Genomic DNA, 15,530 nt, shown 5'->3' on the forward strand with positions numbered 1-15,530 from the left:
AATCAACTGAAGGCAGCTGGGACCACAGTTACAAAAGAAACGGTTGGTAACACACTACGCCGTCATGGATTGAAATCCTGCAGCGCACGCAAGGTCCCCCTGCTCAAGAAGAAACATGTACAGGCCCGCATGAAGTTCGCCATTCACCACCTGGACGACTCAGAAGAGGCCTGGAAGAAGGTGATGTGGTCAGATGAGACCAAAATAGAACTTTTTGGCCTCAACTCAACTCGTCGTGTTTGGAGGGCAAAGAACACAGAGTACAACCCAAAGAACACCATCCCCACCGTCAAGCATGGTGGTGGCAACATCATGCTTTGGGGGTGCTTTTCAGCCGAGGGGACGGGACAACTCCATCGTATTGAGGGGAGGATGGACGGGGCCATGTATCGTGGAATTCTGGACCGACATCTCCTTCCCTCAGTGAGAGAGCTGAAGATGGGTCGAGGATGGGTGTTTCAGCACGACAACGACCTTAAGCACACCGCCAAAGCAACAAAAGAGTGGCTGAAGAAGAAGCACATCAAGGTTCTGGAGTGGCCTAGCCAGTCTCCAGACCTGAATCCGATTGAAAATCTTTGGAGGGAGCTTAAAATTCGAGTTGCCAGGCGACAACCTCGGAACGTAAATGATTTGGAGGCTGTCTGCAGGGAGGAGTGGGCCAACATCCCTGCCGAAATGTGCACAAACCTTGTCACCAACTATAAAAACCGTTTGACATCTGTGCTGGCCAATAATGGCTTTTCTACAAAATATTAACATGCCGTTTGTCCATGGGGTCAAATACTTGTTTTTCCTCATCAGATGGTTATCAATTTTAATAAATTCATATGATGTGATTTTCTGGAGTTTTCTTTGGGATTCTGTCTTTCCCTGTTAGAATGTACATATGATTACAATTGTAGATTTTTGCATTCTTTGTAAGTGGGCAAACTTGCAAAATCAGCAAGGGGTCAAATACTTATTTCCCCCACTGTATATCCCTTGCTGTTGCAACATTGTGAATTTCACAGTTGATAAAGGATTAATAAAGGATTTTGAATTTTGAATCTATACTATACTCTATGACTTTTTTCGCCATACTATACTATGACTTTTTTATGACTTTATTCAACATACTATACTATGACTTTTTTATGACTTTATTCAACATACTATCCTATGACTTTTTTATGATTTTCGACTGACTATACTATGACTTTTTTATATTTTTTCGCCATACCATACTGTGACTTTTTTCAACATACTATACTATGACTATTTTATGATTTTATTTTGATATACTATACTATGACTTTTAATGACTTTCTTTCAACATACTATACTATGACTCTTTTTGACATACTATACTATGACTTTTAATGACTTTTTTTGCCATACTATACTATGATTATTTAATGACTGTTTCAGACAGACTATACTATGATGTTTTTCGACATACTATACTATGACTTTTTTATGACTTTTTTTCAACATCTATACTATGACTATTTTATGATTTTTTTTTGACATACTATACTATGACTTTTTTATGATTTTCTTTCAACATACTATACTATGACTCTTTTCGACATACTATACTATGACTTTTAATGACTTTTTTCGCCATACTATACTATGATTATTTAATGACTGTTTCAGACAGACTATACTAGGATGTTTTTCAACATACTATACTATGACCTTTTTATGACTTTTTTTCAACATCTATACTATGACTATTTTATGATTTTTTTTTGACATACTATACTATGACTTTTTTAGATTTTTTTTCCCAATACCATACTGTGACTTTTTTCAACATACTATACTAGGACTTTTTTATATTTTGTTTTGCCATACCATACTATGACTCTTTTCGACATACTATACTATGACTTTTAATGAGTTTTTTCGCCATACTATACTATGACGTTTTTTTGACTTTATTCAACATACTATACTCGACTGACTGACTATACTATGACTTTTTTTATATTTTTTCGCCATACCATACTGTGACTTTTTTCGACATACTATACTATGATTATTTTATGACTGTTTCAGACTGACTATACTATGACGTTTTTTTGACTTTATTCAACATACTATACTATGACTTTTTTATGATGATTTTCGACTGACTATACTATGAATTTTTTTTATATTTTTTCGCCATACCATACTGTGACTTTTTTCGACATACTATACTATGACTATTTTATGATTTTTTTTGACATACTATACTATGACTTTTAATGATTTTTTTCGACATACTATACTATTACTTTTTTATGATTTTTTTTCAACATACTATACTATGACTTTTTTATGATGATTTTCGACTGACTATACTATGACTTTTTTCATATATTTTCGACATACTATATACTATGACTCTTTTCAACATACTATATGACTTTTTTTGATTTTCTTTCAGCATGCTATACTATGACTTATTGATTTTTTTCGACATACTATACTATGACTTTTTATGAGTTTTTTTGAAATTCTATACTATGATTGTTTTATTACTGTTTCAGAGAGACTATACTATGACTGTTTTCGACATACTATACTATGACTATTTTATGATTTTATTTTGATATACTATACTATGACTTTTAATTACTTTTTTCAACATACTATACTATGACTCTTTTTGACATACTATACTATGACTTTTTTTTGATTTTCTTTCAGCATGCTATACTATGACTTTTTGAGTTTCTTCGACATACTATACTATGACTTTTTTATATATTCTTTCGCCATACCGTACTGTGACTTTTTTTGCCATACTATACTATGACTTTTAATGACTTTTTTTCGCCTGTTTATACTATACTATGACTTTTTTATGACTGTTTCAGACAGACTATACTATGACGTTTTTTGCCATACTATACTATGATTTTTTTATGATTTTCTTTTAGCAGGCTATACTATGACGTTTTTCGACATACTATACTATGACTTTTTTATGACTGTTTCAGACAGACTATACTATGACGTTTTTCGCCATACTATACTATGACTTTTATATTTTTTCGCCATACCATACTATGACTCTTTTCAGCATACTATACTATGACTCTTTTCGACATAGTATACTATGGCTTTTTGTTTTTTCGACATACTATACTATGATTCTTTTTAACATACTATACTATGACTTTTTTATGATTTTCTTTTAACATACTATACAATGACTTTTTTCAACATGATATCCAATGACAGATAGTGCAGGTCTTTTCTTCCTGCTGCTGTCAGACTTCACAATCAGCACTGCTCCCAGTGGACCACATGGACAAAACACACACCAGGACTGATAAACCTTGCAATAATAATGTGACTGTGAAATACTGTAAATACAACTGTTTGTTTATTTACTATACAAGTAAAAACAATTGTTTAATTATTTTGAATTCATTGTTTGTATATCTTTACAATGTATTGTACTATATCCCTTGCTGCTGCAACATTGTGAATTTCACAGTTGATAAAGGATTAATAAAGGATTTTGAATTTTGTATTTTGAATCTATACTATACTCTATGACTTTTTTCGCCAGACTATACTATGACTTTTTTATGACTTTATTCAACATACTATACTATGACTTTTTTATGACTTTATTCAACATACTATCCTATGACTTTTTTATGATGATTTTCGACGGACTATACTATGACTTTTTTATATTTTTTCGCCATACCATACTGTGACTTTTTTCAACATACTATACTATGACACTTTTATGATTTTATTTTGATATATGACTGTGAAATACTGTAAATACAACTGTTTGTTTATTTACTATACAAGTAAAAAAATTGTTTAATTATTTTGAATTCATTGTTTGTTTATCTTTACAATGATTGGACTATATCCCTTGCTGCTGCAACATTGTGAATTTCCCGGTTGTGGGACTAACAAAGGATTTTCAATATTGAATCTATACTATACTTTATTATGACTCTTTTCCGACATGCTATACTATGACTTTTTCACGATTTTTTTCGACATACTATACTATGATTGTTTTATTACTGTTTCAGACAGACTATACTATGACTTTTTTATGACTTTTTCAACATACTATACGATGACTTTTTTATGACTTTTTCAACATACTATACTATGACTTTTTTATGATGATTTTCGCCATACTATACTATGACTTTTTTATGATTTTCTTTTAACATGCTATACTATGACTTTTTTATAATTTGTTTTGACATACTATACTATGACTTTTTTCGACATACTATACTATGAATCTTTTTGCCATACTATACTATTACTTTTTTATGATTTTCTTTCAACACACTATACTATGAATTTTAATGACTTTTTTTGACATACTATATTATGACTTTTTTATTACTTTTTCATTGTTTGTTTATCTTTACAATGTTTTGTACTATTTCCCTTGCTGCTGCAACATTGTGAATTAACTATACTGCTTTAAGTTCTAAACTTTATTTAAATATAAAGGACCTTTGGAACAAAAGTTCAAAACAAGTGTTATTGTGATAGATTATACTAAGACATTTCATGACTTTTTCGATATATTATGCTGTGACTTTTTTTTAATGATTTTTAAGACCTACTATACTATGACTTTATGACTTTATTATTTTCTAAATACTTTACTATGACATTTTTCAACACACCATACTATGACTCTTTATGACATTTTCAACTTACTATACTTTTAAAGACTTTATATTTATTTTTATTTGACAGAGACAGTGCATATTAATACACATTTCTGTAAATATGCCAGATTTAGCCAAAAGGCTCGTTTTCATCTACAGTCCCTGGCCAGATGTTAAAATAGCCTCCCTAAAAATCTAATAAAGAAGACAAGACAGGTAGATGGGGAAAACACTCATTAACTTAAATAAAAGCAACCCTTTGTGATAAAACATTGATAATATCTACATATAAAAAAGTCAGCAGTCAAAAAGGCATGAAGTACATAAAGCATGCAGGACAAACAAGAAGCAGCATCAGGCAAATACCAATAACAGCAGACAAGAATAGCATATATCACATACAGCAAGGCATGCATCAGCACATTAAGCAGTGTTCCACACTTATTTGTTAGTCAAAGCATACAGTGCATTCATATAACAGCACAACATACAGCAACATTGCATAAACACAAGCATTAAACAGGTCTATCAGTCACAGAAAAACAAACAAACAAAAAAACAAACAAGCAAAAAATGAGACATTGAACAAGCTACATCATAAGCACACCACAATGGACAACCCAAGCAAGCATAGTAAGATGCAAGGCGCAGGACAAATTCACAGACAACCTAACACAAGGTGGCAACAGCATAGGGGCTTAGTTATCAATGAGCCAAAAATGAGCCAATTTCCAATGGGAACTAAAGGACCGAAATGTGTTAATGTCTCTGATACTACTATACTACGACTTTTCTTGATATACTATATTATGACTTTTCATAGTATATATTTACACCTCATAGTATAGTATGTCGATAAAGTCATTAAAAAGTCATAGTATAGTATGTTAAAAAAATCATAGTATAGTATGTCGAAAAACGTCATAGTATAGAATCCCAGAAAAAAGTCATGGTATACTATGTTAAAAAATTCATAGCATAGTATTGTAAAAAAAAAAAAAAAAAAAAAAAAAAGGCCGTTTGTGCTGCTACACGTAGGTTGCTGCCAAGTTCAATTGTAATGTACTAAGATTTCGATATGAAATAGCCATTTAAATAAAGGCTTTAAAAAAATTTGCGTTCCCCTTCCAAAGAGCACCTTCATGATTTGTTTGAACTTGCACTCCTGACTTCTTTTCTTCTCATAGTATGTTGAAGAGTCAAAAAAATCATCTGTATGTCAAAAAAAGTCATAAAAAAGTCATAGTATAGTATGTCAAAAAAGCCATAAAAAGGTAAAGTATGTAACAAAGGTATCACCAATTAAGTTGAAAAAACACCTAAATGTTTTTGTTTGGTTCCGATAACGAAGCACTTTTGAACATTAGACCTGGTGGACTGGCGGCCACCTTGGATTTGACCTCTAAGGGTCCTCAGAGGTTAAATCTGACTTCCCTCCACTTCTGAAAATAAACCTTATGGTATGCACTAACTATGTAAGTAAATGTAAATATCATGTTTTTCCTCTTTCTCTTTTATCCTCCCAATTACTCCATTAAATGCTAGATGAATCGTGAACGTTTGATTTGGCAACATTTAAGGAACATTTAAAAAATGCCAAAAAAGGCAAAGGTACAAGACTGTAACAGTGAACTCCACCAATCAGACACATCACTGTTACGCCTAGGATTGTGGGTAGTGTATTACTTCTACAAAAGGTTGATTTCAAACGGACTATTTGCTTCTACAGGGGCATACACCTTCGTTTCACAACCTCGTAGCTCATGGAAAGTTTAAACTTTGATGGTTTTGACATAATAATCAAAATCCTTATGGAGATATTGAATGGTATTTTTAGTTCCGGAACCACACTGTTGAGCTCTATAAAGAACAACATTGTTCTTGTATTGCAGTCTGGAGCTAGTCCTATAGCATTATGCTAAGAAAACTATAGACTACAGCTGAAGCTGATGGGAATACCATTAGTTTGCACGTAATCAGTCATAAACCAAAGTATTGGACAAATACACATTTTGACCTGATGATGACCGAAGTGATTAGTGTGTTTTTTTCTGTGAGTATAGAAGTGTGTGTGTGTGTGTGTGTGTGTGTGTGTGCTCCTTACTCTTCCTGCCGCAGTATCTTGTCCTCCACGGCCTGCAGAGCGGCGGCCAGCGACGCACTTGTCTCCTCCAGCTTCTGATGCACCAATGAATCCACACCGAAGTCCGGTGTCGTTGCGGCCGGCACCGTGACCCCGCCTCCCGCCATCCCAGTGTCCACCGACACCCCACCGATGGAGGAGCGAGGGGGCTTGACGGGTGGCGGGGTCGGGCTGGGAGTGGCGGGAGTCTGGGGCGTCTGTGGTGTAGTGGGGGTCTGCGGGGTGTGGGGGCTCTGCGGAGACGGGCTCAGCGGCTTGGCGTTTGGCGGGCTGGGGATGTTGGAAGGGGGGAAGCAGGGGGGTGAGCTGGTCTGTCGGGCCACCGCATGGTGCTGCTTGACCGGGGCAGAGGACGGGTTAGGGGAGGGGGGGCTGGTCATGGAGTGGATGAGCTTGGCCGGTTTGGGTGCCGTGGGTGGGGGCGCCGGTTTAGGCGACACAGGTGGAGGGATCTTCTTTCCATTCACTACAGAAATAGAGATATAGAAAAAAGAGCGGGGTTGGATCACTGACTGGCATCTGCATCCTGATATATTACCTCTTGGCACAGCAATTGGCCAGCTACTTCTGTCACTTTTCGTGTACACAACCGAGTGCAACACCATGAATGAATGAACGAATGTAGTGTAATGTCATGTAAATTCGTTATACAATTCGAAATCTAAAGTTTTTTTAAACAATAACTTTCCCTGGTTACGCCTGAGGATTTGACTAATACTTGGAATCATCATTACCATCCCATAAGGTTCTTAAGCAATGTTTTCTAGATATTTGTTTCTGGCTGTTTCCTTGTTATTTTGTTCATTTAGATTGTTATTATTACTTTCTTTTCCTATTGTCTGATTTAATATTGTCTGTCTTAATGTTGTTTTAGACCCCAGGAAGACTAGCTGGTTGTCTAGGCATCAGCTAATGGGGATCCTTATCATAAACTTAATGCCTTTCGCCTGCCAATGTGGCCAGATTACATGTTTGGACTTGTCATTCAACCACATTGGCAGTTTGTTTTAAGCATACTGACCCTGGTGGCTTTAAGGCTTTAGTATGCTTCAAACAAAGTGCTTTTCAAATAGTTTCTCAAACTCCCTCGCCCCAAACCTTTTGGACGTTGGAATTGAGGTCCCTGTGTTACTCTCTGTAGCCGACAGTTTGTACAAGTCATCATGTCTCGACTCTATTTATGACTGCTGGCTTTTTGCCCCGCCTTCCACTATGGCCATGAACACAAAGATGTTGATTTTTACTACAAAGCACTTGCAAATTTTCAAATAATGACCCCAACCTCACCCACATCTGACAGAAAACCCACAATCATACGCCGTGAGTACCTGGGCTTCCAGGCGTCCCCGGGCCAGGCAGGGGGACTCTTTTGTTGGAGATCGGCTGTGGGGGGGACTGTGGGCCTGCCTGTCTCTTTATCTGTGCCACCACAGGCTTCGGGGAGACTGGAGGCTTTGGTTTTCTCACAGGGCCTGCTTCATTGGCCACTGGAGCGCCTTGGTCCACATTGTCCCTGCGGGGCGTGGCAGTCACTTGCGGTTGAGATTGAGGTTGAGATTGAGGTTGAGGTTGAGGTTGAGGTTGCGGCTGCTCTGTCACTCCGGCCTCAGACACCGGGCGGCGTTTCACTGTGGCCGTGCCGTTCTGGTAGGGTACTGGCTGCGTGGTGTTGGGCTGCCCGGCCCCCACAGGCTCTCCGTTAGCAGCCAGGTCTGCGTAGCCCTCTGGCTCCTTGTCGCGGCTCTTGGGCCGCCGTTTGACGGTGGACGACTCCTGGAGGGTGAAGTCGGAGCCGTTGGGGTGGGGCTTGGAGCTGCGGGGCCGTCGCTTTAAGGTCGCCGTGGCCTCAACCCTGGAGATGTCCTCCTGCGTGTAATCCCCGTCTCCCTGGGGACCCTCGCCGTCTCCCTGCAGACAAACACAAAATACACACTAACGGAAAATTCATACATTCGTGACAAGAGGTCATTTTTGCACAAACAGTCAAAAACATTGACAAAGATCAATGGATAACACAAATAAAGCCTACAGAACACAGAAGCTCCACTATACATTAAAGAACACTTGATTTTAGCACATTACATTACATAGATAGATGATGTACATATAATATATAGATAGAAAGATTAAATAGATAGATACAGTATATATAATAGATTGATAGCTAGATAGCTAAATAGCTAGATCGCCCCCTGGTGGTTGGCTGCAGTATAGGTGATAAATACCGCCCCCTCCGTGTTAGCGGATGGGACATGGGCCAAACAAAAAAGTACACGTCAAATACATTTTTTGTTGGTGGATGGTTTCTGTCATTTTAGCTAGTTCTTATCACACTGCTGTTTGTTCAAGTGTAGATTTTTTTCTGTGGCCGGGTCAGCTCAGTTGGTAGAGCAGGTGCACGTATATAGAGGTTTACTCCTCGACGCAGCGGCCACAGGTTCGACTCTGCCCTGCGACCCTTCGCTGCATGTAATTCCCCCTTTCATGTATTCATCTGTACAATGGAAATAAATGCCTGAAAATATTATCTAAAAAAAAAAGTGTCGATTTTTTCTGATAAGTTTGGTTTTCATTAGTTATTTGATGCTATAAAGAACGTCATGATTGACAGCTGTGATTGGCTTGCGAATGGTCGGGCGGGTGTATGGGCGGGACTATGAGACCCCTGCTCCACCGCTCAATTACTACGGCGACTCTCCAAAACAGCAGCGCCCGTATACGGGATATTTTGGCTTCACTTTTGTACAGTGGGAGGAAGCAGAGACGCGTCACTCATCTTTACAGTCTATGAGATAGATAGATAGATAGATGGATAGATAGATAGATAGACAAACATATATAGATAGCTACCTGTCCTTCTCCTTCTCCTCGTCCTTGGCGACGGATGGTCAGGCTTCCCTCATCTGCAAACGGCAGGTTCTCTGACGAACTGCCTCCCGAGCTGGGGTGGGGGGAGGACGGAGGGTTTGGGGAGGAGGAATTTACAGGGGGAGGGGAGGTTTCAGGCTGGACGGAGGGAGAGGGTAAAGCAGAGGGAGTTGGTTGTTCACGCCTGGCAGCTGCCACCAGCTCAGTGACAGGGCCACTAATGGTCCGCCGCCGGTTCACCACTTCACCGTCCAGACCAATGGCATCGCGTGTTTTCCCCACCTGGTAAACACACAACCATACAGTTGGTTGATCATGCTTTAGTTCAGAAAAGAACAGAATATAGAACAGATGTGTATTGCCATTTGCACGGGTACAGAGCCATGCAGGTGCATTGGAATTTTTGTGCACTGCTGTAAGAGTCAGTTTTACACAAAAATATAAGAAGAAATAGAAAAATACAATGAAAAAATAAAGTAGAAAAACAATATAAAGATAAAAAAAGAGGTGTAAAATAAAGTTGAATTTGGAAATTCACTGTATAAAAACTTGTTGTGAATATACGTAGATAGTATTGATATTCTAGGTCCTGAGATTTTTCTCATTGTTAGTGCACTCAGAAAAACACAATATTGCACTTGTGAATATATACATTATACATCAACTACATACTGTATAGAAATTTTGGAGAAGCACTTGTTTGTGTAAACTAATGGACAATTTTTCTGCAATACCTGCAGGAAATTCCTCTGCAGTGCCATGCCTTTGGCTCCACCTCCTATGGAAGACATCTCTAACATGGCGGCGATGCTCCTCACACTACCCACGCTGCTTGTCTCCACGGCGGCCGTCTCTACGGACACCCCCAGGTCGCTGGCCCGTCGCTGTTGGTGGTAAGGCACGTCCAGCATCCCCCCCGTGGTGGTGAGCGCGTGCGGCAGTGTGTTGGCTTCCGTCAGGTTGGAGTTGGAGGTGGAGATGTTAGAGCTAGAGCGTTTGGGCGGTGGCGGGGGCGGGCCTTTTTTCTTCTGACGCAGAGCAAAAGACTGCGTCAGGGTGCGGTTGGCGTTCTTGTCCTGGTTGCGGACCGAGTGGCTGCGGCTGACGCGGTGGGTCACCGTGGCGTATTTAACTCCGTCCCCTCTGACGGCGGCAGAGCCCTGACCTCCCGCCACCTCTGCTTCCCCCACTCCACCTCCCTCTTGCCCTCCAACTCCTCCTGCTCTCTCGTCGCACTCCCCATCTGAGACGGCGTATCGGTTGAGGCTGTGGGAGCGTTTCTTCTGCAGCGCAGAAGGCTCCTCTCCGTCTCTCTCAGCCAGCTCCGCCTCTGGCGGGAGGCAGAGCAGCGGCACCTGTGGCTGGTGGTTCTCCCTAACCTCCATCGCCTGCGTCTGTGGATGGTGCTGAGGGTGTGCCTGCTGCTGCGGCTGGACTTGAGGCTGCTGTTGTTGGGGTTGCTGGGGCGGGAGCTGGGCACACGGAGGTCCGCGTTGGGTTGGAGACTGAGGGGGGTGGGAGCGCGGCGACTGAGGCCTCTCCCCCTGGATGAACTGTGGGGGCGGCTTGTGTTTGGCCTGCGGGGACGCTGTGCTCTGGACGGAGGAGGTGGAGGAGGAAGATGAGGTTCTAGTCTTGGTTGGGGTGTGAGGGGGCGTGTAGGGAGGCGCAGGCTGGGAGTGGGAGTGACGGTGTTTGCCTTGGGAGGAGGTGCTGCCTCTGTGGGAGGAGCTGCTTCCCTGGCTGCTCTGTTGCCTCATAGTCCGCGCCTCTTTCTTAGGTGGCCCAGCACCTCCTCCCCCTCCTGTCATCACCTCATCATGGTCTTTGCTGCGTGTTCGCTGAGCTTTTACCTCCTGACCTGGCTGGATCAGGGCATTCTGCAGCTCGGTGCTCAACTCGCTGTCCTGGAAAGTGCTCATCTTTGGAGACATGACCTCTGAGAAAAAAGAGAAAACACAGCCTTAGAATTAATCAATAAGATCTGGGGTATGAAACTCAATTTCAGTAGGGGCTGCACTCAGAAAGGAGAATGACAGCAAGGTCCAGATATGTATAGTTTATGTCTGATACCATTTTTTTTTATATTTTTGTACCGATCAGACAGCACTGGTGAAAATCACTAATTACCTTCTAACTGCTGCTGACAAAGGACTTGCCTCCGTACTTGTCTTATTAGATCTTAGTGCTGCATTCAACACTATTGACCATACCATCCTGTTACAGAGATTGGAACATTTAGTTGGTATAAAGGTATCGCACTAAGCTGGTTTAAGTCCTATTTCTCTGATCGATCTCAATTTGTTAATGTTAACGATAAATCCTCCCGGTACGCTAAAGTTCGCCAAGCTGTTCCACAAGGCTCAGTGCTTGGACCAATTCTATTCTCCTTATATATGCTTCCTCTATGCAATATTATTAGGAAACACTCAACACACTAATTTTCACTGTTATGCGGATGACACCCAATAATACTTTTCAATCAAGCCAGACAAAACCAGTCAGTTAGCTAAACTTCAAGTATGCATTAAAGATATAAAATCATGGATGACCTACAATTGTCTGATGTTAAACTCAAACAAAACTGAAGTTATTGTGCTGGGCCCTAAACACCTCCGAACCTCATTAACCAAAGATATAGCTACTCTGGATGGTATTGCCCTGTCCTCCAGCACTACTGTCAGAAATCTAGGAGTTATTTTTGATCAGGATGTATCCTTTAACGCCCACTTAAAACAAATCTCAAGAACAGCCTTTTTTCATCTTCGTAGCATTGCCAAAATTAGGGAACATACTGTCTCAAAACGATGCTGAAAAACTAGTCCATGCATTCGTTACTTCCAGGCTGGACTACTGTAATTCCTTACTGTCAGGTTGCCCAAATAAGTCCCTTAAGACTCTCCAGCTGATCCAGAATGCTGCAGCACGTGTTCTGATAAGAACTAAGAAAAGAGATCATATTTCTGTAAAATCCAGGATTGAATTTAAAATCCTTCTCCTGACCTATAAAGCTCTAAATGGTCAAGCACCATCCTATCTAGAAGAGCTCATAGTACCTTATTGTCCCACTAGAGCACTGCGCTCCCAGAATGCAGAGTTACTTGTGGTTCCTAGAGTCTCTAAAAGTAGAATGGGAGCCAGAGCCTTCAGCTATCAGGCTCCTCTCCTGTGGAACCAGCTCCTGGTCTGTGTTCGGGAGGCAGACACCATCACCACACTTAAAAGTAAACTTAAAACTCTCCTATTAAAACGTGCCCTGCTATGCCCTGTTACACCCTGCTATGCTCTGCAGTGCCCTGCTACGTCCTGCTACATCCTGCTACGCCCTGCTACGTCATGTTATGCCCTGCTATGCTCTGCTGTGCCCTGCTATGTCCTGTAACGCCCTGCAGTGCCCTGCTATGCCAGGAACTACTACAACTATTATTATTTCTGGTCATTTTTCCAGTATCTGTATTGTGACTATTATTGCTATTGTTCATCGCACCCCCCAACCAGCACCGTCAGACACCGCCTATCAAGAGCCTGGGTCTGTCCGAGGTTTCTCCCTAAAAGGAAGTTTTTCTCACCACCCGAGGTTTCTTCCTAAAAGGAGATTTTCCTCACCACTGTCGCAATAAATGTTTGCTCTCGGGGGAATTACTGGAATTCTTGGGTCTTTGTAAATTATAGAGTGTGGTCTAGACCTACTCTATCTGTAAAGTGTCCTGAGATAACTCTTGTTATGATTTGAATTGAATTGAATCGATCCGATACCAGTGTGTCATATATTTTATTATGTTTTAACAGCTGTATACTTCTATCCCTGTATGGATGTGATAGGATATCTATCTTTGTTGTATGGCCTGGCTCAGGTTAAACTCTTTGTGAAACATGAACAAACACAAACAATGGATACCATAGAACTTCCTTTTATTATCCAGTTTGACAGTCAGTCATAATTGAAAAATAAATTATGCATATAACATAAATAAACTAATATAAAGTAGAATAACATGGTATCGGATCCGTGCATAAACTCCAGTACTTGCCAATACCGATAACAGCATTTTAGGCAGTATTGGAGGCTTTTCCGATACTGGTATCGGAACATCTCTAGTTTATTGACGTGCTTTAATGAAGAGAAAAGTAAAATATTTTTGACTGTATATCTAATATAGTCTTCTCACTTACAGTGTGGTCCACATAAAGACCTAAAAAAGTCAGCAAAAAGTTCCTTAGCCAGCATAGAATTTAGCAAATCAAACAAAACATTGATTACAATTGAATGAATATGCAAAGTCTCTGGTTGTGTGGGACTCTCAAAGTCAGCAAATGTGCCAAATTCTGCTCTGTGTGTTGCGTAATTACATATTGAACAGTTTTTCAGTTTTTGATTTGGTGCACAACTAAAATCTGTTGTGAACCTAAATTCATATGCGGGCCAGATCAAAATTTACAATGAATATTAAAATGAATATTAATCCTAACAGGACAGGAGGTCATGACTGTACTGTTACACTGTTAAACTTTTGGCTATTGAGAGATCTCATTAGATAGGCTAAGGCGTGCACACACTCCAATGGATTTCAGTTGAACCTCATTATGGGACTTGCATCTGTTAGCTCACCATCTGGAGGCGGGCTGTCCATGGACAGGACGTCCTGCTGCTGTGTGATTGGCGGGGGCTTCTTTCTGAGTGAGCCCCGGCCGTCTGAACCGCGCTGCATTTCAGCCAGCCGCTTCACCGCCAGCATCAGCTTCTTCTGGTGGCCTAAAACATTAGAAGATTTGAATTACATTTATTGTTTAATTAAGGTAACTTCTATAAAGATGGTTTTAAATAGTATTTGAAATCAAAATAAAATAATATTTTCTATTAGTATTTTAATAGAATTATTATAATTATACATTTAGATTTTCCCTAAACTCACAATATGAACATGGGCTGCAACTATGAAGCATGGAAACACATATAATATATGGCAAAAGGTTATCAGACAAGTCAGAAATATAATTTATCAGATAAATAATTAAAATGGAGTGTAAAAAGAAATATAAAGCTTTATACTTTTACTTTATTGATTTTTTTTAAAACATAATACATTTTACTGCTCTATTTAAATTTCACTGGCACTTTTTACACCTTCATTTTCGTATTTCGGAACACATTTAATCATGTATCTATTCCCTATTTTCAACACGTAACATTTCCCTTTTCACAGTCAGCCATTGAGAGGACTGTGTGGCTTGCTAGCTTAGCTAACTGAAAACACACTGTGCACCGGACTTTTTAGCTACCCAGCTGGTACTAACTTTTGTCATAAAACTAAACCAGCCAGTGCATGTATTGTTAACCATATCCATAGTGCACTGCATACTTTTGTAGCATCACTGTTAAAAAAAAAACTTAAAAAATGCAGTTTAGTAGTTTGCTTTTCTTTTAACCAACAGCAGGTAGAGAGAGAAGTATAAACCTTTATTACCTACTATAGGTAACAACTAGCCCGATTTTAATGAAACTTGGTGGAAGAGTTTAGTATGGGCAAAGGAAGAAAGCAATACATTTTAGAGTGGATCCGAATCAACGGGACGGATACACGATTTATTTTTTACTTTCGTAACATAGCGAGATAGGACATTTGGCCTTGGCAGAGGTCTGTGCTCTCCAAGTGTCCTTCTAGGTCAGTTATATTTTTCACTTGTCTGATAACCTTTTACTACATTTGTGTGTCATGTCTACGCCCCACTCACATTCATCTGTTATTATGTTGCAGGGTAGCTGTCTACTTAAATTCAGCACATATAAATGCTTGCCACAGATCTAATTGTGTGTTCGATACGCTTGCAAAGACCTAGCAAAAATTGCTCTCCATGGTGCTGAATCCTGTAGGCAG

General features: G+C 39.9%; 1 protein-coding gene across 7 annotated transcripts in view; it reads right to left on the reverse strand.

Moving 5' to 3' along the window:
* Window positions 1–15,530, reverse strand: part of caskin1 (CASK interacting protein 1) — a 149,905-nt gene that overhangs the window by 17,146 nt on the left and 117,229 nt on the right. For 6 of the 7 annotated variants that reach the window (XM_028598506.1, XM_028598503.1, XM_028598500.1 and 3 more), the window contains 5 exons: window positions 14,264–14,407; window positions 10,389–11,593; window positions 9,637–9,936; window positions 8,115–8,718; window positions 6,748–7,252 (listed from right to left, as the gene is read on the reverse strand). In XM_028598506.1, coding sequence (XP_028454307.1) covers window positions 6,748–7,252; window positions 8,115–8,718; window positions 9,637–9,936; window positions 10,389–11,593; window positions 14,264–14,407 — 2,758 coding nt within the window. The remainder of the gene's footprint in view (window positions 1–6,747; window positions 7,253–8,114; window positions 8,719–9,636; window positions 9,937–10,388; window positions 11,594–14,263; window positions 14,408–15,530) is intronic. The other variant, XM_028598501.1, reaches the window with a different exon arrangement.

The sequence above is a fragment of the Perca flavescens genome, chromosome 15 (genome assembly GCF_004354835.1).
Source record: "Perca flavescens isolate YP-PL-M2 chromosome 15, PFLA_1.0, whole genome shotgun sequence".
Taxonomy (NCBI): domain Eukaryota; kingdom Metazoa; phylum Chordata; class Actinopteri; order Perciformes; family Percidae; genus Perca; species Perca flavescens.